Below are 20,859 nucleotides of genomic sequence, written 5' to 3'. Positions count from 1 at the left end.
TTAATAGTCACCATTCTAACAGATGGCGCTGTGTTAAAAGTACCAACGTTTCATATAATTCTTTCAACGTTTCTACAATTTAATGGCATAACCACCATAAAGCATGGTGGTCCCCATGACTGGTGTTCTCCTACCGTTTCCCTTGAATAGTTTACTACTTTGTAATATAACAAAAACCTTAGCCACAGCAACGCTTGGCCGGTCTACTAGTACAATATATTTCTATCACTATGTAGGTAGGTGCTAAGTGCTGTTCATATTTCCCGTCAACAATAAAATTATCTACATTCGTTCAGAAGTCAAGATGCAACTGTTTCTGCTATCAATAGCTAATGATTAAAACAACCGGGTCATAGTAAATTATAGGCAAAGTACTCTGGGAATGACGTCACTTGTTTAGTGCACCGTATCTTTCCCTTTTTTTTTTCTTACTTATGTGTACTCACTTTTTTCCTCGTCGCCACATGTAATGTCCTGCTTCTTGGAGTGTTTTACGGCTCACCAACACCACAACACTTGTACAAACGTCCTACACACAACCGCTCCGTTCGGGTGTCAGATTACGACTGACTGTCTGACAAGTGACGTAGGCGCATGAGACAACCAAGCAACACTTTATTTAGTCAATACACTACAGCAGCAAAATAAAACTATAAATAAAGATTTAAATTTAATCTTGATTCCTCGAAACAAAGTTTACATGAAGATGTTGTCCAGGTACTAAAAAGAGTCCTCGCTTATCAAACTCCACTTCGTTGGGCTTAGGCGCGCCGGGAAGAGGCACTAACTTGTAGTTTAGTATCAAATTTGCTATGCCGTGACGTACTGAGATCTGCCCAAATCTTTTACCTGAAAACAAATCCAAAATATAAATACTCCAATCGTTTATTTTTGACTAGCTGTAAAACATTGAACGTGGTAAAAAGATGCATTAACATTGGATTTTTTAATACATATTCGAATGTGATATAACGCTTGACATTTTATATAAAAAACTTAAACACGAAACCTTGTAAAAAGTTTTATGATTCCTCACGGATTTATTTCTATTTTCTGTTGATTCATACTGTTTGCTACTACATTATTTACTTAATTATAAGTTACTAGCAAACTCGGCGAACTCCGTTTCGCCACCAGATGGCTTCGTTTTATGTAACATTTCGTTTGGTGATCCCGCTTTTCTGTTGAAATTTTTCCTGAATTTTCTTTGCTATAAACCACGGAGCCCGAGACCTTTCCAACGAATGCAAAACCGTGGAAATCGGTTCGTGCGTTCTGGAGTTATAGCGTCAGGAAGGAAAACCCGACTTATTTTTATATAGTAGATGACAGGCAATTTGATCCATATCACGGATATGACCCACAAGTATTAGCTAGAATTATATCCGCGAACCAGTGTCGCCGCTCTAAATGGTTTGACCATTTGAATACGTCATGCGCGTCATTAAATCACGTGGCACAATTCTTATCATTTTACTAACGACATGTTTTGACGACTTAATATCTATATCTCATGTACTTTTAACTCTGATTAATATACAGAGAGAATACATACATTAAGGACTCGAAGACTGAACGCGAAGTATGACAAGATCCATAACTTTATTGACAAACGGGAGATATTCATAGCGCTAAATGTCGAATCTAAATCTTACCCTTATACTATTTAATCTGTTAACTTATTACTTTTTAGTAATTAATTTTATTGCTCTATGATACCGCCGCCCATGGACACTCTCAATGCCAGAGGCCCCAGAGATTGCCGGCCTTTTAAGAATTGATACGCTCTTTTCTCGAAGACACCTAAGTCGAATTGGTTCGGAAATACTTCTCTATAATCTAAAGTCGTAACTCTTAGTGATAAAACACATAAGAGTGATTTAACATACCAAATTAAGCACTCATAATCTGAATACAATGTTCACGAGGATCTGAAATTACCTATGCAACTTCTTGGTCCGTCTCCAAATGGCAAATATGTGTATGGTTTTATGTTCTTCTCATTCTCCGGTAAAAACCTATCAGGGTTGAAGGTATCAGGATCTGGATAGATTTTAGAATCGTGCTGCATTCCAATGGCGTTCACATAGATCGGGGTCCCCGCTGGAATGGTCAAATTGTCGTCCACTTTATAGTCCAAGGCAGCTACTCTATCCAACCAGCCCATTGGCACGTACTTCCGAAGTGTCTCTAAAATAATATAGAACAATGATTACAGGAACGCCAGTAACGTCAGTTCTGTACGATCTATTGACTGTTATTATAAGTATATTCAAACGAACCAATTCTCTACGCTACTGTGACGTGTAAAAATTATTTTCCTCTTAAAATATATATAATTTCCAAATACTAAAAGTTATAACATCCTAATCATTTTATTTAAGAAGTGCGTAAAGATTTAATTTGGTTTATCAATATTGTGATCAATTTGTGTTCCACCCTCACATAATTTTTTTATATAATGAGCGAATGTTAAATGCGCACATAAAAAGAAAGTCCATTTGTACACAGCCGGGGATCGAAGCTACGACCTCAGAGATGAGAGTCGCACTTTGAAGCCACTAAGCCAACACTGCATAATTTTCCATAGAGAAATAAATTCCTTTTGACAATCTTGTCACGCTTAATAACAAATTTCATAAGAGAACACAAAATATTATTTATAACTATGTATGTAAATTATAGACCTACCTTTAGTAACAGCATTAATATAAGGTAATTCAGAAAGCTTGATAATTTCCAATCGGCCATCTTTACTTTGCATCTGAACTTCTTTCAACTCGTTGTATAATTTTTCCTAATAGAAAGAAAATCAATAACGTTAGGCGTTATGTAAATTACCTAATATTGTGTTGTTTTCTTTACGAGAGCACTACATTTAAATTATAGAAACGAGAAATTAAATTATTTACCAAACTGATCTGAAGTAATTTTTAATAAAGTTTCTTATACTATTTTTTTTTTTTTTTTAAGACAATTCACACCAATTGACCTAGTCCCATGCTAAGCTGGTGAAGCTTGTGTTATGGGTACTAGGCAACGGATATACATACATATTATAGATAGATAGACATATAAATACATATTTAAACACCCAAGACCTAAGCACAACACCAAATGCTCATCACATCGATGTTCGTCTCAGCCGGGGATCGAACCCAGGACCCATGGATTCGCAGTCAGGGGTACTAACCACTAGACCAATGAGTCGTCGAATGTATGTACGTAAAAAAAAGTTATATTTAATACCTGTACATCTTGATTAAAAGCTAATTCATATGTTGCAAAGCTTAATATTGATCCCGACGTTTCAAAACCTCCGAACAAGAAGATAGCTGCTTGAGCTATAATTATATGATCAGATATTGCTGAAAAACAAAAAGTTATATAAATTAGGTGTTTGAAGTATTTTGCGGCTGTTGGATTTATAATTTTTAGGCAAGGATAGTTATTGTTCCACCGCTAACGTTTTCAATCTGAAATTGTTGTTTGATTATTGGGTTCGGGCGTATAACATTCCGGCCATTTCTTATAGTATAGAGAGAGAGAAAAATAAATAGAACTGGCGGTATGGACACATACCTTCACCGTTATTGGCACCTTCTTCTTTCATCTTCAGAAGCACGTCCAAAAAGTCTTTAGATTCAGTATTTCGATTACTCGCTCTTTTTTGTGAGACGATATTAAACACTCGTGTAAAGTAATCAGTCGACGATTTTGGAAAAAAGGAAAACCTGAAAATATTTAATTACCCAATTGTAAGAAGCAATTCTAAAAGTAATATTCTTCAGACAATGATTCTTACTAATTATTTTCCTATAATTAATTATTAAGATAAATATTATTAGAATAATACAAATAATTAACACTCCAAGTCCAAGTGAAGTTCTACTTAACAAAAACTCGCAACACTGCATGTGTCTTAGAATCAGATATCTCATAATTTTTATAGGCGAGAAGGTTTTATTTGTATGTTCATATTCATTTCATAAGATCTACCACAAGTGTTAATTGCACATATAGAAACAGTTCGAACGATGTTGGAGAGTTGAGTATTGCATTAGGCTATGTAACAAAATCAGTTTTTCTTTTTTAGAACAGCCCTGCGATTCTGTAACTCACTTTTCGAACTCACACAGCGGTTTTCACATCGGCGGTCGCTCTCAAATCAGTCGTGAAGCAGTCATTTTATGATTGGGCATTCTGATAAACAATAAACTACAAGCTCCCACCTTTTCAGAATGCCAAATCATCGTTTCAGTTGATGTAATCAATCGTTCGGCAAAGCTCTTACCTGAAAATATCAACAAGCTTGGGGAAGAAGAAAATGCTGATCCAATTGAGTCCTCTGTACATATCGAACTCCATGAACGCCTTGGTAACGGTCCTCATAGGATCCTCTCCAGTAAGCGTTGCGTTGGTCTTAATTCCGAAGGCAGCCGTTGCAAATATATCCGTTGTGAAATCCGTGAATAGATACTGAAATTTGATATTCAAAATTTACTTTGTAACGCCTCGCCAAAAACAAAACCAAAATTTTTTTTAATTGATATAATAGTAATAAATAAGGAACTTCGTTTCCTATATTTAACAAGACCGATGTTACGCTGACCCATTAAAAATAATTTTTAATAATCAACAATGATTATTAAAAATAATTTTTAATTGGTCAGCAGTATATATAATAATAATAATAATCTTTATTTTCTTCTCTCACATACATAAGGTTTTTATGATTAAACTAAGATTATAACATTAGGAAGTGTATGTGAGAGACTGGTCTCTGTAACAGGAGACCTGAGTGACAGAAGATATAAATGAGTTTACGGGTTCTGCAAGAGAGAAGATCCACGTGAGAATTAAAACTCAAGTTACTATCGATAACTACACCCAAATACTTAATACTATGAGCAAGGGAAATGCTTTTGCAATGGCAGAGTTGATTTGAAGAGCAAGTATGGGCTATGAAAGAAAAATTATTATGAATGTGTGAGGGAATGTTTTTAATAGAGAAGGGCATAAATTTTGTCTTATCAACATTAAGCGTAAGGCCGTTGCCTCTCAACCACTCATTAACAAGGCCAAAACCAGACTGAGCAGAATTATAGACCTCATTCCAATTGTTGCCAGAGAATACAAGGGCCGTGTCATCTGCAAAAGATATTATCTTACCATTTGGCAACTGGAGGTTACATTACTATTACATACTCATTAATGAATGCTACAAACAACGTTGGGCCAAGTACGCTTCCCTGAGGGACACCGTAAGTTATTGGCAAGTCACTACTTACAAGGTCACCGACCTTCACCCTTTGAAATCTATTTTTAAGGTAACTTTGGAAAAGACTCAATTGAGAACCACGGATACCCAGAGATTCAAGTTTGTTTAAGAGAAGTGGGACAGAGACTGTGTCAAATGCCTTAGCAAGGTCCAAAAATATTGCTATAACTTTTTGCTTTCGGTCAAGTTTGGCTACAATGTGATCAGTAAGTTCGTGAACGGCGTCATTTGTAGAACTACCGGAACGAAAACCAAATTGCGAGCTAGAAATGAGATTCTTGGTCTCAAGATAGTGAACAAGGCGTTTGTTTATGAGTTTCTCTATTACTTTTGCAATCGTGGGTAGTTTAGATATTGGTCTATAATTATTGACACATTCTCTGTCACCACTCTTGAAAATTGGAACAATGTCAGCCAGCTTAAGCTGATCCGGAAAAACGCCTGTGGAAAAGATCAAATTTACAATGTATGTCAATGGTGGGACTATTATTTGATGATACCGTTTTAATATAGCACCTGAAATATTATGCCGTCCAGTACATTTGTCTTTTTTTAAGTTGACAATACAGTTGTCAATATGAACGCTGTGTTTAAACAAATAGTGTATATTTACACTTTTCATGACGCACCAACTATCCTTAGCAATTATGTTAGGTCCATTGGCATATTGAAAATGGATAGGCGCTAATCAATATTCAACTTTTAACAGAAACTGATTACCGTAATTTAATAGTATTGTTCCGGGCATACACCGAACTTCCGTAATCATTATATTGTTGGTCAGCTCAGATAGAGCTTAGCTTACTACACAAAACAAGTGTTTTTAATCAATTATAGTTGTTTTGTTTACATTCGATTTGATAAGATTATAGCGGTTTTATTATAATTAATTATAGAAAATCGAAATGATAAGATATCATAGCACTATCATAGTTTTTGATATTGGAGATGAATTCTATTTGTATTAATGAGTAGGTACTTTGATTGACAATGATGAGTATAAATTAAAAAAATAACAAATGCGGTTTTTGCTAAACTTTGTTTAAAGTATTTTTAACAGTCGAGTAATTTTGTTACTTACTCTGAGACTGATTTTAGTCTTGTTTTCTGTGCTTCTAATTCGTTCCACCAATTCAAATGTTTTTGTGTCAATCAACGGTTGCATAGCTTTCAATTTGGAAGATGTGAAGACGCTTGTCAAACGTCGACGTAAAGACGACCATAGGGGATCCTAAAAATATAAATAAATATAATTCATGTAGGTATGTTATAAACATCGATAATGCAAATGTTTTTAGATTCCATATCATTTTCAAGGTTTTGTAATCAATTTGATAAAACAATAAAAATTCTTTTCATTATCTATCATATAATCTTAATTAGATGATAACATAATATGAGGTCTTCCATTATTATTATTTATTTTAAATCGTATTTCTCTTCGACTTTTCAAATTTGGAATTTGTATAGAACAAATGGATCCTCTAATAGCTGTGTCAATGAAATTTCACAGCAGAATTTGTTCGAACAAATTCTTCTTACGATGCTGTCTCTATCTCTATCAAAACTTTATCCCTTTAAATCTCGCCCTTTATGCGTTTCTTGTCCATATCGCTTTACCTTGAAATTATCTCGATTCATGAACTTTATATAAACATGATAGAAGATGTCGTAAATTTTGACTTGACAACGTCTTATAAATTAATGAACGCCGGCTGCACGCGCAATGACTCATTGTTTTAATAATGTTTTTGTTACATAGTTACGCAGTTCTTACACCTCGATTGTACCGTCTAGAAGAAACGGATTAAGAGATAAGATCACCCGTTACCCTATTTTATTTTAAGTTGCCTGATTGCTCACTTTTAATTTAAGGAAGTTGGTAATAAAGTAATAATAATAATACAGTTTAATATAATTGATCATTTGTTTTTTTCTAGTAAGCAAGTAAGTGTTACACAATATAGCGGATAAATATAGCCTATAGATATCTCTGGGTTTCACAGATAAAAAGTAAGGAAGTTTAGGAATGTGAGAATTTCGCTATCCGAACCCGAAGACAATACATTATTTCAGATAACTCACATACAGCTTTAGTGCATCCTTAACTAAACTGTATATCTGTAATTAATTTTTTAATAGGATTGCTAGGTGCTCTGAAAATTTAGTTAATATTTTGCAGGAGTCGAACATGGGATACCATTTGAGCTATGGACGTGGTTACTTACGTTTGTTGTGAATAGGTTAAGTCCTCCGACTGGATCAGAGCTGCCTGAGCTCAGAAACCTATCCCGGAAGAATTCGAAATCCTTGACAAGTACATTCTTTGCTATTTCCGGTGAATTGATGATTAGAGCTGGTCTCCAGAACAGCCATATGCCAACGTAGGGCGTGTTGAACTTTTGGTACATTTCTATCATCCATGTTGCCTATATTATCAAAATAAACATTCTTAGACCAAACATAAATATATTTTCTTATGATTGCCGTTGTTTAACGTTATTTCAAACTATGGGCTAAGTGAACATACGTTCAAGAAAAATCTTCATTGAAGAAAAAATGATAATAACATTATTAATACTTTTATTATATAATACTTTAACTCTTGCGTGGAAGATAATCAATAGTTTGATATATAATTTAGATTTTATTATATCCTAGATCGAAATTGCACACAAAAACGCCGGGATCGCAATTCAATTTTGCGCCCGTTAATTCAATGCAATCTAGAAACAAGTTTAACATGTTTGCAAAACTTTTTGTTTACATACTGTATACATCATTAATACTAGACATTGAAACCTATTAAAAAGAATGACTTCTCACAATTAATAATATTCTAGATAACCGGTTTAGTATAAATAGCGGATATAGGAGGAATAAATTGTTTTATCTGACCAAGTACGTATTTGTTGTTAAGTTTATAAGTTATATTTGATAACTTTAGTCCGTTCCGGTATTGTTTCCTTAAATTATCCTAACCTTGTCATGCCAGTGGAATACAGGGGAAACCTCACAGGTGGCGTGAAAATGTGTGAATCGCGGTATCTCAGGAATGGTAACTCTTAGGAAAAAAACTTGACGACCATTTTTATAGAGAATTTTACTATCTACAACTTCACAACAAGCTTAAAACGTTTTTTGATAAAACTTACCGTTTTCGAGAAAAAATCAAAGAAACCTCAAATTTTGAGGATCGATGGGGATTTTTAAAACTTTATTTGTAATGGTAAACCCCAGCTCTCTACTTATATGATATATCCGGGAATTATTGTTATTTGACCACTAATTTTATGTCTAAACTGACCGGACTACTTACAAACTTAAGACAATTCAACAACAAAAACAATTGAGTTGTTCTTCAAACAATTTAAAAACTAAAAGACACTAAATATACCTTCTCAGATGCCATAAACGTATTGGAATTAGACATAAGAAAGTTAGTTTCCTATAAGTCTTGCCTTTAAACCCTTAGGATATATAACTAGTCTGGCCATAACATTTGTAACAGAACTTATGGCTGGTATATATGGCCACTTTAGAACACAATTTATTTTACTACGTACAAAACTTTTAAAGTATTCATATACAAATAAAATTCGTTCCATTCTATTCGCTTCATAACACATATAAAATTCTTGTGTCACAAATTCCTTTGAAATGGTTTGACCGATGTTTATACCCATAAGTGATAAGGGTGACAAGGGGTGTGACATCCCTTTTATTTTTGAAAACTCTTTAATAATTTGGCAATTAAAAAAATATAACCTTTGATATTTACCATTCTGCAACTAAGAGTAGTGTTGGCCTAGTGGCTTCAGCGTGCGACTCTCATACCTGAGGTCGTAGGTTCTTACTTTCTTTCTATGTGCGCATTTAACATTTGCTCGAACGGTGAAGAAAGACATCGTGAGCAAACCGACATGTCTTAGACCCAAAAAGTCGCACTGGCGGCTGCGCGTGTGTCAAGCACTGGCGGCTGATCACCTACTTGCCTATTAGATTTAAAAAATGATCATGAAACAGATTCAGGAATCTGAGGCCAAGTCCTAAAGAGGTTGTAGTGCCACTGATTTATTTAATTTTTTCAACAACTAACCCCTGTAATTTTTATGACAAACCTAAGTTTGTTATACTCACAGGATTTTTCCGTTGCAAAAAGGTGAGGCTTCCTAATATTGGATGTGGAGGAAGATGGGACACGCCACGTCTCTTCCAAAACTGTCTCACGTTCACCCATCGAAAGTACACCCAAGTAATAAGACACACAACTATCACACTTGAGAAAATCGCTATCATTTTGCTTATTTTATCAGTTCACGATAAATACATCCCACTTAGTTGAGTCTAAAGATGCGTCTGCGCTGTTATTGCTACGGATATTTTATGTTCGACTTAATTATATAGACATTATCGATAGTATTAAGCGATTCAATTTGTCATTTCCGACTCACCGGACATGACCCGGTTAGACACACTGGAATCTTAGACAACTTGGAATTGGGAAGTAACGCCGTCAATACACCTGTTTCAAGCAACTCGATCGACCTCCAGTCTTTCCTTTGTCACTACGGGTCTATACACTTTCGGGTGTATAAAAACCCGCCTCGCCACTGCATCGATACGCCCTTCGGGCGATTGACCACCCCGTGACGGCCCAAGCCCTTCAGGCGATTGACCACCCCGCGACGGCCCAAGCCGAGGTTCGAGTCTCACAGGAGATGCCCTTGCGCTAGTCGCGGGAAAACCGCCCATTCAGGCCGAGCTACGCTCGCCAAAACAGCCCTAGCTGAGCTGTAAAGGCCCTTAAGGCCAACAGCGAGATTCCAATAAAAAAAAAAGTATTGACACGCATTGATTCTAAATGCGTCGAGGTGCATGGACCGCAGTCTTAACCGACTGTCGCCTCTCTCCCTCACTGCTACTCAGTGTCGACTAAATGAATGGTTTAATGTTGTATAACAATGATATAAGGTTTTAGAAGTTATTTCTTACCTAAGTTGTAAAATGATCTACTCACTTAATAATTGTTAAAATTGGTTAAGTTATTAATATCTAATATGATATATTATATCCTAAGAGCCCACGACGGCCAGACCTTCGTCATTTAATAAAAGCTGAAATTTCTTCTGTGCGTGTCCTCTATACAGGTAAGAACGACTAGGGACTATAGAGTTTGGGTAGAGGTTACTTCGGCAGGTAACAGGTAGTATAGGTGTATAAAATAGTACCTTAAATTCGTTAAAGTATAAAGCTCAATTTTTTTATATTTTATTAGGGATAACTTAAGGAATCTCGTTATCCATTGCCAGACACTTATGACAGTTGCTACCCCCTGCCAGACACCCCTAAACTTTAATAAATTATAATTATACTTTCGTTAGAGTATAAAAGCTAAATTTTATATATGTTAGTTGGGGACCTATGAAAAAATGGTACCTCAAAAGCCGGACAGTTTTAATGGTTTTTTCACCTTGCCAGACACATTGATAGTCCACTGTAGGTCCGAGCGCGAGAGCTTAGTCGATTTCGATATGTTGAATAGCTAGACTAATTCTTTGTCCTAGGTAGCTGCCAGATCTTCGGTCTATCCTATTTATATATTAAAACACTGGGTGTTTACACCGCGTCAATTGCTACAGGGATGTGTTTATTATTTTGATATCGCTTTTGTTATCCTCCAACGAATTTAAACATTGTCTTCCTCTATTCATAATGAAAGAAACGGTTTTCGCAATAAAAATGCTTAACGAGTCGAAAATCACTCCGCTTGACCGTAAAAATATTACAAGCGAATACAAAACACAAGTGTAATAAAAAATAAATAATAGTTTAAAAAAACTAAAAAACACGCTTTTAAAGCATATCAAACTAAAAAGTGAAAAATAATTCCTAATTTAGGCTGAAAATGGTAATGAACAAAAAATACTGGTATTATTGTGAAAAAGCGTGGGTTGCTCGATAGACGAAAAATATGGCACAGAGCGCCCCAGCATTCAGCCTAAATTAGGAATTATTTTCATTTTTTAGTTTGATGTGCTTTAAAAGCGTGTTTTTTAGTTTTTTTTAACTATTTTTTATTTTTAGTTAAAAAAAATTATTTTCTTCATTTTTTCAAAATCGAATCCGAAGGAGTCGGTTACATACATACATACATACATCCAGGTGAAGCTAATATAAAGTGTGTAATAAAACTACCCTCATTTAAAAACACCTCGGCTTCAACATTCCTACTTATAAAAATACTTTCAAATTATTTAAAATAAGAAATAACTTTATTTTCTTATTCAATATTAAAAATATGTTATTCATTTACTTTGTGAATTTTTTACCGTTACATCTTTATTTATATAAATAAACTTATTTTTCGCTATTTTATTTCTTTATTTCCACAATTATTACATCGTAACAGTTACTACTAAACGGTACAATAATACCTACACCGATAATTCTACAATAAAACATAAAAAATATATACCTAAATCTTATAACAAATAATATAGAAAGCAACTATTCTGAACTAAGCCAGTATACAAAATAAATAAGTCTTCCTCGATCCAAATTCTATTTATAATATGTATTGCTCGCGTGAGTGGATAAATTAAATTGAGTGAAGTGAGTGGAAAAAGTGCAAATTGAAAGTTGAGACGTGCTGTTTTCGTCATTATCTTTTCAAAACGATACGAGACTAATAAATATGGATGGATACATACACACAGAGAAAAACAACACATCAAACAGTAATAGATTAAAATATATAAAGACTATTTGTTACAGTATAGGAACTGACATGAATTTTAGGAAGTAATGAATTTAACAGTAGCAAGTTACATGAAAATGTGGTTTCAGCTTTGATCTCTGGGGAAAGGATAAAATCCGCGGCATACATAGATAGAAAATTACATGACTAATCCAGGATTCGAAGGTACGACCTCAGGGGTGAGGATCCGATAGGCCATTTTGTTTTAATTACGGTTTACTTTGTCAATTTCTGTATATTTAAAACAAATTTTAACTGTTATTGCGCGTATTTCGTTTACGTAGGTACATATTTTCATCACTTGACGTTTGGAGAACTTCACAGGAGTTGTGATCAACGAGTCTGCCATATATGTACATTAAATAAGCCGTAGATATTTATAAACCGAAAGATACATTTCTTGGTTCAAAATTGATGAAAAGGCTTTCTCCAGGTACCAAAAAGAGATGTTTATTTTCGTACTTCACTTCTGAAGGCTTCGGTGCTCCCGGCAGGGGTTTAAACTTGAAATTTAGTATTAAGTATGACATAGCGTTTCTCACTGATATCTGACCGAACCTCTTTGCTGAAATATACATTTGATTAGATAATCTATTTTATCATGTGCTTTACAGAATTTGCACTGATGCGATTTGCTCGTACTTAAAAAAAACCAAATATAGTGTTTTAATAGAAATTAATATTACATCATTTAGTAGAACCTATTCTATCAACGACCCACCTATACAGCTCCTTGGCCCTTCTCCAAATGGCATATAAGTGAATGGCTTCAGGTCTTTCTCATTCTCGGGCAAAAACCTTTCGGGTTTAAAGGTCTCAGGGTCCGGGTAAACGTCGCTGTCGTATTGCATTCCAATTCCGTTGACATAGATCGGTGTTCCCGCGGGTATAGTCAGGTTTTCGTCTACCTTATAGTCATTAATTGTCTCTCTGTCAAGCCATCCCATGGGAGGATACATGCGTAACGTTTCTGGAATTTGGGTAAACAGATGTCATTATTATTTAAGGCGGGCGTGAATTTCCAAAACTAGCAATTTCGAATCAGAAATTGACGTAATGGAAGTGTTTAAAATAAAATTGTGACTTTAATTTTACAGTTTTTTAATACCTTTAAAAACACAGTTTAAGTACTTTAAATCAGCTTGTATAGTAAGGTCCAAGGAACCGTTATGACTTTTCTTCGCCTCTATTAACTCTTCATACATTTTATCCTGAAAATAAATATTACCAATATTTGATTTTGATGATAACAGTCAGTTATTAATTTGTATAAATATAAATAAATATATTTTATAATATACATTTTATAGTTTGAAGTGAAAGCTGTAAACTGGCTGTGCTCTGTGGTCGTTTGTTTTTACCGTGGACGATAATCAAAAAATCAAAATCAAAATTCGTTTATTCATTTTAGATGCTTCTTAGAGCATGCTTATGAATGTCAACAACGTTTACAATATTCACGAAAGAGCAAGACTACGCCAAAGTAATGTCAAAGGATCTCTCACAACCTTCTAATTGATTTACTCACTTAAATATAACATATATTATAATATATGATTTGTAAACAATAAAACTGTTTTGCAAACCATTTATTGAGAATAACGAACAGGAAAAAAATATTTATTTATTTACAGCTTATGTATGGCCATTTAGCGTACTAACAACCAAACTAAATACATTTCGGTAATTTGTTATTATTGTTAATAGATTTACCTGTAGGTCTGGGCGGAATGTTAATTGATACAGCATGAAACTCAAAACAGAACTTGAGGTTTCAAAACCTGCAAATAGAAATAGCACAGCCTGGGCCCAAATATCGCTGTCAGTGATTCCTGGAAAAATATACAAACTATATGTATCGTGCCTGAGTTGTGTAATGTATAATTTTATTTTTATAATTTCTATGAGAAAATAAGCAATTGCGAGAGTGCCTACGTAACTTGTGGCAAACATCATTTTTAAAAATGATTGTACATTTGGAATTGAACAAACAACATGAACAATAATAGAGGAAACGCGTTTCGTGGTTTTCGGTATGTGTGCGTCTGACATCCGGACCATCTCAGTATGAGAATCAGACAATAGAAACTTCTTGTGCATTATTATATCTCTTCTCTATTACGTACATGACAAGTCGCAATAATCTTTGGTCGGGAAGGAGTGGAGCTTATTATTACAATGAAACAAATTAAGGAGACGTTTTAAATCCCGTAAAGCATACATACCTTGTTTATTTTCAATATCATCGTCCTTAAGCTTAAGTAGAGCGTCAAGTAAATCTTTTACGTCCTTTATTCCATTCTCTCTTCTTTGCTTTGAAACAGTTTCAAATACTTTCTTAAAGAACTGTGTCGATGATACAGAAAATATGAAAAATCTAAAAAATATTAACCTATTTATTAAATTAAAGAGGGTTTGTTTATTTATTAACAGAAATACGCACATTATCCTTACAGACAATGTCAATACGGTTATGTCGAGAATTAAATAAAATATACACAATATCTTTACTGTGAATTCACTCTGTGAACATGTAAATATGTTGAGTGTCGGAGACAGCATTCAATAGGCGCACCGTCTTCGACAACGGGGATCTGTGCAAGAGACTGGTTCTGGTTCTTGGTTTCGCCACAATATCTTGATTTTCGCCGTCGCACATTTCCCAAAGGTACAAAGAAACCGAGTTCTTGGAGCATACTTTTGGTTGGACACTAACCCCCGCTAGACTTTCAGTACATAGATGGCCAATTTGCTTTCTTGCAAATGTTTCTACACGATCTCGAAAACTTACATGGGCATCCACTCGTACATGCAGTTCTCCTACTGACATTTCCCGCTTCAGTATTACCCCTGATACGTTATACTCACGATGACAAGACAATTTAGCGCAAATAAATATCACCAGGGAACATTTGTCAATATTACATTGGAGTTTATGTTTTTTGCTCTCCTTACATTCTATTTCTATATCTCCTTGCAAGCGTTCACACCTCTTGGATTGACAGGAGTTATTTCAGATAATCTGTACAAAGAAGGCTCCAAGCATGGCTTGTCCTCCTCTGGTAAATCGTTTACCATTAATGCAAACTACACTGGCCCTAGATTGCTGCCCTGACTTACGCCTAATTTAGTTATTATAGTGTACAATGGTTTCGACTGACACTCTTTCTACTCTACATACTGCTGGCGAATTTTCATATAATAAGCAAAAAAATTTAATAGTTTACGAGTGAATCCGATACTGGTCAACTTCAATAACAATATGTCATTATGCAGGACGACAAACGTCTTTTATTTTCACTTCACACATAATATAGATACTTCGTCCGAACAAGCTACTCAAATTGTAGCATTGGTGCGGGAGGGCTTGGATCAACGGACGATTGGTTTAATTTTAACCTGATTTAAATTTAAACCAGTCTACGGTTTCTAGAATATACAGAAGGTTTGTGGAGACAGGTTCTTACAAAAGGAGAACACTCTTACAGGCAGAACTCGAGCAACCACCGGTCGTGATGACCGATTTATTGTTACAACTTCCCTGCGAAATCGTTTCCTCACGTCAGTTAACATCAAAACAGAGCTTAATGAAGTGCGTGGAGTAAACGTTAGTGCACGAACAATAAGAAAAAGGTTAAAGGAATCGGGTATGGGTGATACCCGATTCCTTTAACCTTTTTTCGGGTATCACCCCTTTTAGACCAGCAAATGGTCTAAAGTTGTCTGTAGCTCACTGACAAGCTTGCTTAGGATTTGCGCGTGATCACCGAAATTGTATATTTTACTTTTGGAACAAGGCTTTTTTTTATTTTAGATACAAGGTTTATCAATGATATAAAATAAATTGTTATTTATTTTAAAACCGTCACGTCACGTTTCACGTAGGGATAAGAAACGGCGGAGAGCTTATTTTGATGTGTGGAGGAATGGATAAGAAATGCACAGGCGAGGTATGTTCAAATTCAAAAATCATTTATTCACGTAGGTAACACAATGTACACTTGTGATACGTCATTAAAGAAATACGTATTAATGCTTCTAATTTTACATTTACTGCCAGTTCTCAAATCAAGGGCGTAGAACGGAAGAGAAGAACTGGCAATAAACTCTCCGCCACTCTTTTTAATCGCCATGTTTTTTTTTTTTACACAACGTTTGTATGGGACGAAGTGGAAGGGAAGAAAGTTTACAAAGCATGGCTTATTCTGGTAGTAGATAAGTTTGTGTACTTCGGGAGTATGTTTACTCCGGATGGAAAATATGACAATAATATAGAAAGACGAATACCGGGAATAGAGTAAAAAGAGCGTTGCGTTCCTTTATTGCCAAGTGAGGTGTGTAAGGAATAGTTATAGTTAGAGAATTTTTTTTTACCTGAACCATTCCGCCAATATTGGAAAAAAAAATACAGTACTCCAACATAATCCTTTGTACCAGTCGAAGGTCGTTAGGGTCTTGGACACAGTTCTGATAGGGTCTTCTCCTGTGAGGGCAGCGGTAGTTTCTACACCGAAAGAAGCGGTTGCTATCACATCTGTTGTGTAATCTGTCAATAAGGACTGAAACAACATGTATTTATTTATATTTTAAGTCAAATATTTTTCTTAAATTATGTATGAAACTTAAGGGTCTACATTCTAATCATTATTGCTAATCAAAAACACAAACTTCATATGTGTTAAGTATCTGTATTGTATATTTGTTATCTGCGAGAATCTTTTGAGACACTTTGTTATGTGATGATGACTTATTCAGATTTCATATGAACATTGGTCAACCGTTAACACGGCTGACGCGATTGTCTCTATTTTTATAGCTGAAGGTACACCCATAGCTCACAAGAATAATCTTGTTTGTGTGAATAGGTATACATAGTATTCAAGTTGTTGTTTTATGAAAGTGGAAGAGACTGCTTCAAGCCCTTAAATATATTGGTGAGCCTGCCCGATAGCTTTGAGTGAAATCCTACCACCTTGAGTCTACCTTAGGTCACTTATATACCGTACTTATTTATATATTCACTACTTATATGTTAGGGTACAACTGTAGGGCTTTAGGACTCATAGGGTTCTTAGTAATCACCCTCTTAAATATTTCGTTATCAAGTAAAGCTTACTAACACATTAAAGCTATACAATATACATCTATCTTTATTTTTATATAGAACAGGGGGCAAACGGGTAGAGTTTCGTGTTCTGCCAACGTCCGATGATGAAAGAAGTTAAATTTAGGTTAAACTAAGTTATTATCTATTGAGAATGGTTTTTTAATGATATTTTGCTACAATTGTATGCCCTAAAAACAGCTCCTGGACTAGTAAAACTAGTATAGTGCAGTTAACATACAGTGCCTAAACTTACTTTAAAATAAGTTCTTTTTAGGCTTAATACTAATAAGAGCAAGGTACACACCCTTATATCCAGTTTGCTTGTATCTTTAGTGTTTTTTATTCTTTGTATTAAATCATTTGCTTTTTGGTCGAAGAGGCCCTGCATTGCCTTCAGCTTTGAAGACGTAAATACCGATGTCAAACCACGACGCATTGATGACCACTTGTGATCCTTAAAAAATATATAACATTGATTATTTTCTCGAAATTTCGACGGTCTTGCTATGTTAAATAAATTGAATACCCAATATTTGACAGCAATCTGATCCATGATTGACAGAATCCTGACAGATTCTGAGAGAAAATTTAGCTTTCCAATGTTAAAAAAATTTGAATCGATAGTTATGTAAGCTAATATTAGTTAAGTTAAATATAATTATTTTAGGTAATAATTAGAAGCTTAAACCAAATGTAAACAATCATCGTACACTTGAAACCAACATTGAGCCCTTTAGTTTTTACCACACTTATTAATTGTATTTTAACATTCTCGTCCGATAATATCCAACAACATAAGTGCCATTTACGAGGTTTCTTTGATCATCTCCATCAAAAGCCGCCATCGAACTTAATTCGATCAAGTAATTTAATAGCTAATTAATTACAATTTTTTTTTCTTCTTATAATATAAGTTCACAGTTCTTAAACTCAACAAAAAACATAAGAGTTATTTATTGAGTGTGTTTTTGAATAGTTTTTGTTTAATTCAGTCGAATAATTTAAATGGTAAAATATACGTACATTTGCAGTAAACAAACTATTTTTAAAAGGATCGCTAGAACTCGGTTTAATGAATCTGTTCCTGAAATTGTCGAAGTCCTTGACGAGTATATTTCTTCCTATTTCTGGGGAATTGATTATGAGAGCTGGTTTCCAGAATAACCATATTCCTACGTATGGTTTCTTAAATTGTTTATATATATCAATCATCCATAGGGCCTGAAAATAATATGTAAGTATCTTCAAAAATTTCTAAAATTGTTGATTATGCGCATTAATACTTTTAAATGATATTAAACTATAATATTATATTATATTACTTGTCTTCGTCAAATTTATTCCGTGTTTTGTAGTACAGTTATAGTAATTTTAAGTAAAATCGTTTCATGCAGCTAATTATAAATGGTGTAAATAACAAAAACAAAAAGAATATTGTTAATATCATGTTCTCGGTCCAACTTTAAAATACAATATTTATAGTATCTAAATGACTTAAAGCAAGAAAGACAAAAATTACTCACCGGATTCTTTTGCTGCAAGAATGTAAGACTGCCCATCAGGGGATGAGGCGGCAAGTGAGGCACACCACGCCTTGCCCAATACTCTCTAACATTTATCCAACGAAGGTATATCCATGATATTAAGGACACCGTAACACCACACAGGATAATTCCAAACATATTGTACAAAATATAATATGTGATTTATGTTACATCTGAAATTTTCATATCTATTTAATTATATTGATTAAATCGAAAGGATTCAAAATGAAATCTTCCAACATTCTTTTTACCAGTTGTTTAGGACCGTAAAAACCAGTTGAACATACGCCTTGCCAAAGATATAATAAAGTCAACAAAGTAAACAAAGAATATGGTCCCCGACGATTATGCATATACTACTAATGAGCCTAAATTAATGTCATATAAATCCAATCAAAATTTATTCATATAGCAACACAATGAACACTTATGAACGTCAGTAGAAAACAAAGTCTCCCAAATTTAGATTTACCGGCACTTCATAATTCAAGAGCGTAGAACGATCGAGAAGAAGTCAGTTTAAAGTTCCAGATTTTTGTTTAATAAAATCTTTGTAACTTATGAATATAATAAACAAATAAGAAAAACAAACGATAAACCTTTATAGTATATGAAGTTACGGACTTTGGCGTATTTTTAACCAATATGTTTTCATTTCAAATTGACATTTCACTTCAAACTTGGAACCCTAGGCTTTCAAAACAATTAAGATAAGTTATTTTAGCTGTGTGAAAATTAAAGACAAATTTAACTCTTTTCCACATTTGTAGATATATATAACTACTAGCTGACCTGGCAAACGTCGTTTTGCCATGTATATCATTTATAATAAAAAAATAGGGGTTGATCGTATAGGGGTGAAAATTAGGAGTTGTATGTATTTTTTAATGCTGTATCATAAAAAATAAAGAATAATTTTTTTATCTAAAATAAAAAAAAATAGGGGTGGACCACCCTTAACATTTAGGGGGATGAAAAATAGATGTTGTCCGATTCTCAGACTTACCCAATATGCACACAAAATTTCATGAGAATCGGTCGAGCTGTTTCGGAGGAGTTTAACCACAAACACCGCGACACTAGAATTTTATATATAAGATAGGATTCATGAGAAAACGAAAAGGGACATTTGTAAGAAAGTGCTTACTTGCCTGTTACAAAAATATTACAGAAACAAAACTGCATATATTTGCTTGATGTGAAATTAACAACGACTAGTCAGTGGCTTAAGCAGAGACTGACTAAAATTTTGGCGTTGCATGAACTTTGATGAACGTCTGGTCTTTTTATGAAACAGATTTCATGAAAGGCGGGCTTAAAAGGCCGGCAACGCCCTTGCTTGCCCTCTGGCAACGTGTGTGTCTATGGCGCTATTACTTGTAATGTACTGAGAATGTTAAAATAAATAAATATAATATTTTCATTTGCAGATAACTCACGTTTGTTGTTTAGTTTGATAAATGTCCAAACCCTTAATAGTATTGTTTGTTTACACAAATAATTATTAATGACCTTCTCCGCGATAGATAGGGCAGTATATTCGTAATACTAGCAGTAAGCGACCAATAATGTGTTTTAATAATATGTTGAGGATGGATAATAAAAATGGAGGGAGGGAGGAATTCTTATAATTGTTTAGCACGATATCTTATTTATGTACGTAAAAGAAGTTAAATCGAATACCTGTACATCACGATGAAAAGCTAATTCATATGATATATATATAATCCCAGAGGCTCTTTTATCTCTGCCTTTTTAAAAATATAAGAAATGTATTAAAGAAAAGCTGCGTAAAAAGGCTTACTATAAAGTTAACGATTATCTAGTTGATAAAAGGGCTTTCGATATTTGTTTTAAAATAATTGTTGTTCGACATAGTCATTTTGTATAATGATTTGTTATTTGAAAAGAGTACCGAGAGTTTTTTACGCTGTCTTTTTCTCTCGGCTTACACCCTCTGTTTTCTTTGCCGATGATGAAGTCTATCTAATCAAATTAATGACGTGGAATAAGTGATACCTGTGTCTTATATTCCTTAATAGGCATATTTTTTATTATTTTTATGTTGCAAAGCTTAATATTGCTCCCGACGGTACCAAAGCCTCCAAACGAAAGCTGCTTGAGCTATAACTATTTATGATATAAAAAAAGTTATGTAAATAATGTG

The 20,859-nt window shown here is 34.2% G+C and overlaps 2 protein-coding genes across 6 annotated transcripts; both read right to left on the bottom strand.

The window, feature by feature from the left end:
* Positions 1 to 657: 657 nt before the first annotated feature.
* LOC125053417 (cytochrome P450 6k1-like) lies at positions 658 to 9,672 on the bottom strand. 3 transcript variants are annotated; one of them, XM_047654781.1, is made up of 9 exons: positions 9,422 to 9,671; positions 7,510 to 7,710; positions 6,363 to 6,512; positions 4,295 to 4,479; positions 3,583 to 3,734; positions 3,250 to 3,368; positions 2,692 to 2,797; positions 1,942 to 2,190; positions 658 to 849 (listed from the first exon to the last, which is right to left on the bottom strand). In XM_047654781.1, the coding sequence occupies exons 1-9, from the start codon at positions 9,578 to 9,580 to the stop codon at positions 671 to 673; spliced, it is 1,500 nt and encodes a 499-aa protein (XP_047510737.1). In that variant the 5' UTR covers positions 9,581 to 9,671; the 3' UTR covers positions 658 to 670. The 3 variants fall into 3 exon arrangements, with proteins under 3 accessions (XP_047510737.1, XP_047510738.1, XP_047510739.1); XM_047654782.1 differs by lacking the exon at positions 9,422 to 9,671 and adding an exon at positions 8,679 to 8,742; XM_047654783.1 differs by lacking the exon at positions 7,510 to 7,710 and having other exon boundaries at positions 9,422 to 9,672.
* Positions 9,673 to 11,644: 1,972 nt separating this feature from the next.
* On the bottom strand, positions 11,645 to 19,968 carry LOC125053416 (cytochrome P450 6k1-like). Of its 3 annotated transcripts, none has more exons than XM_047654777.1 (10): positions 19,844 to 19,968; positions 18,672 to 18,865; positions 18,172 to 18,369; positions 17,453 to 17,602; positions 16,416 to 16,600; positions 14,267 to 14,418; positions 13,755 to 13,873; positions 13,150 to 13,252; positions 12,763 to 13,011; positions 11,645 to 12,606 (listed from the first exon to the last, which is right to left on the bottom strand). In XM_047654777.1, exons 2-10 carry the CDS (start codon positions 18,828 to 18,830, stop codon positions 12,419 to 12,421), a joined length of 1,503 nt encoding a protein of 500 aa, XP_047510733.1. In that variant the 5' UTR covers positions 18,831 to 18,865; positions 19,844 to 19,968; the 3' UTR covers positions 11,645 to 12,418. The 3 variants fall into 3 exon arrangements, with proteins under 3 accessions (XP_047510733.1, XP_047510734.1, XP_047510735.1); XM_047654778.1 differs by having other exon boundaries at positions 19,840 to 19,955; XM_047654779.1 differs by lacking the exon at positions 19,844 to 19,968 and adding an exon at positions 18,944 to 19,065.
* Between the last annotated feature and the right edge of the window lie 891 nt (positions 19,969 to 20,859).

This window comes from Pieris napi, chromosome 10, assembly GCF_905475465.1.
Source record: "Pieris napi chromosome 10, ilPieNapi1.2, whole genome shotgun sequence".
In the NCBI taxonomy this organism is placed as follows: domain Eukaryota; kingdom Metazoa; phylum Arthropoda; class Insecta; order Lepidoptera; family Pieridae; genus Pieris; species Pieris napi.
The sequence above is the reverse complement of the archived record's forward strand: the minus strand, read 5'-3'. Positions and strand labels throughout refer to the sequence as shown.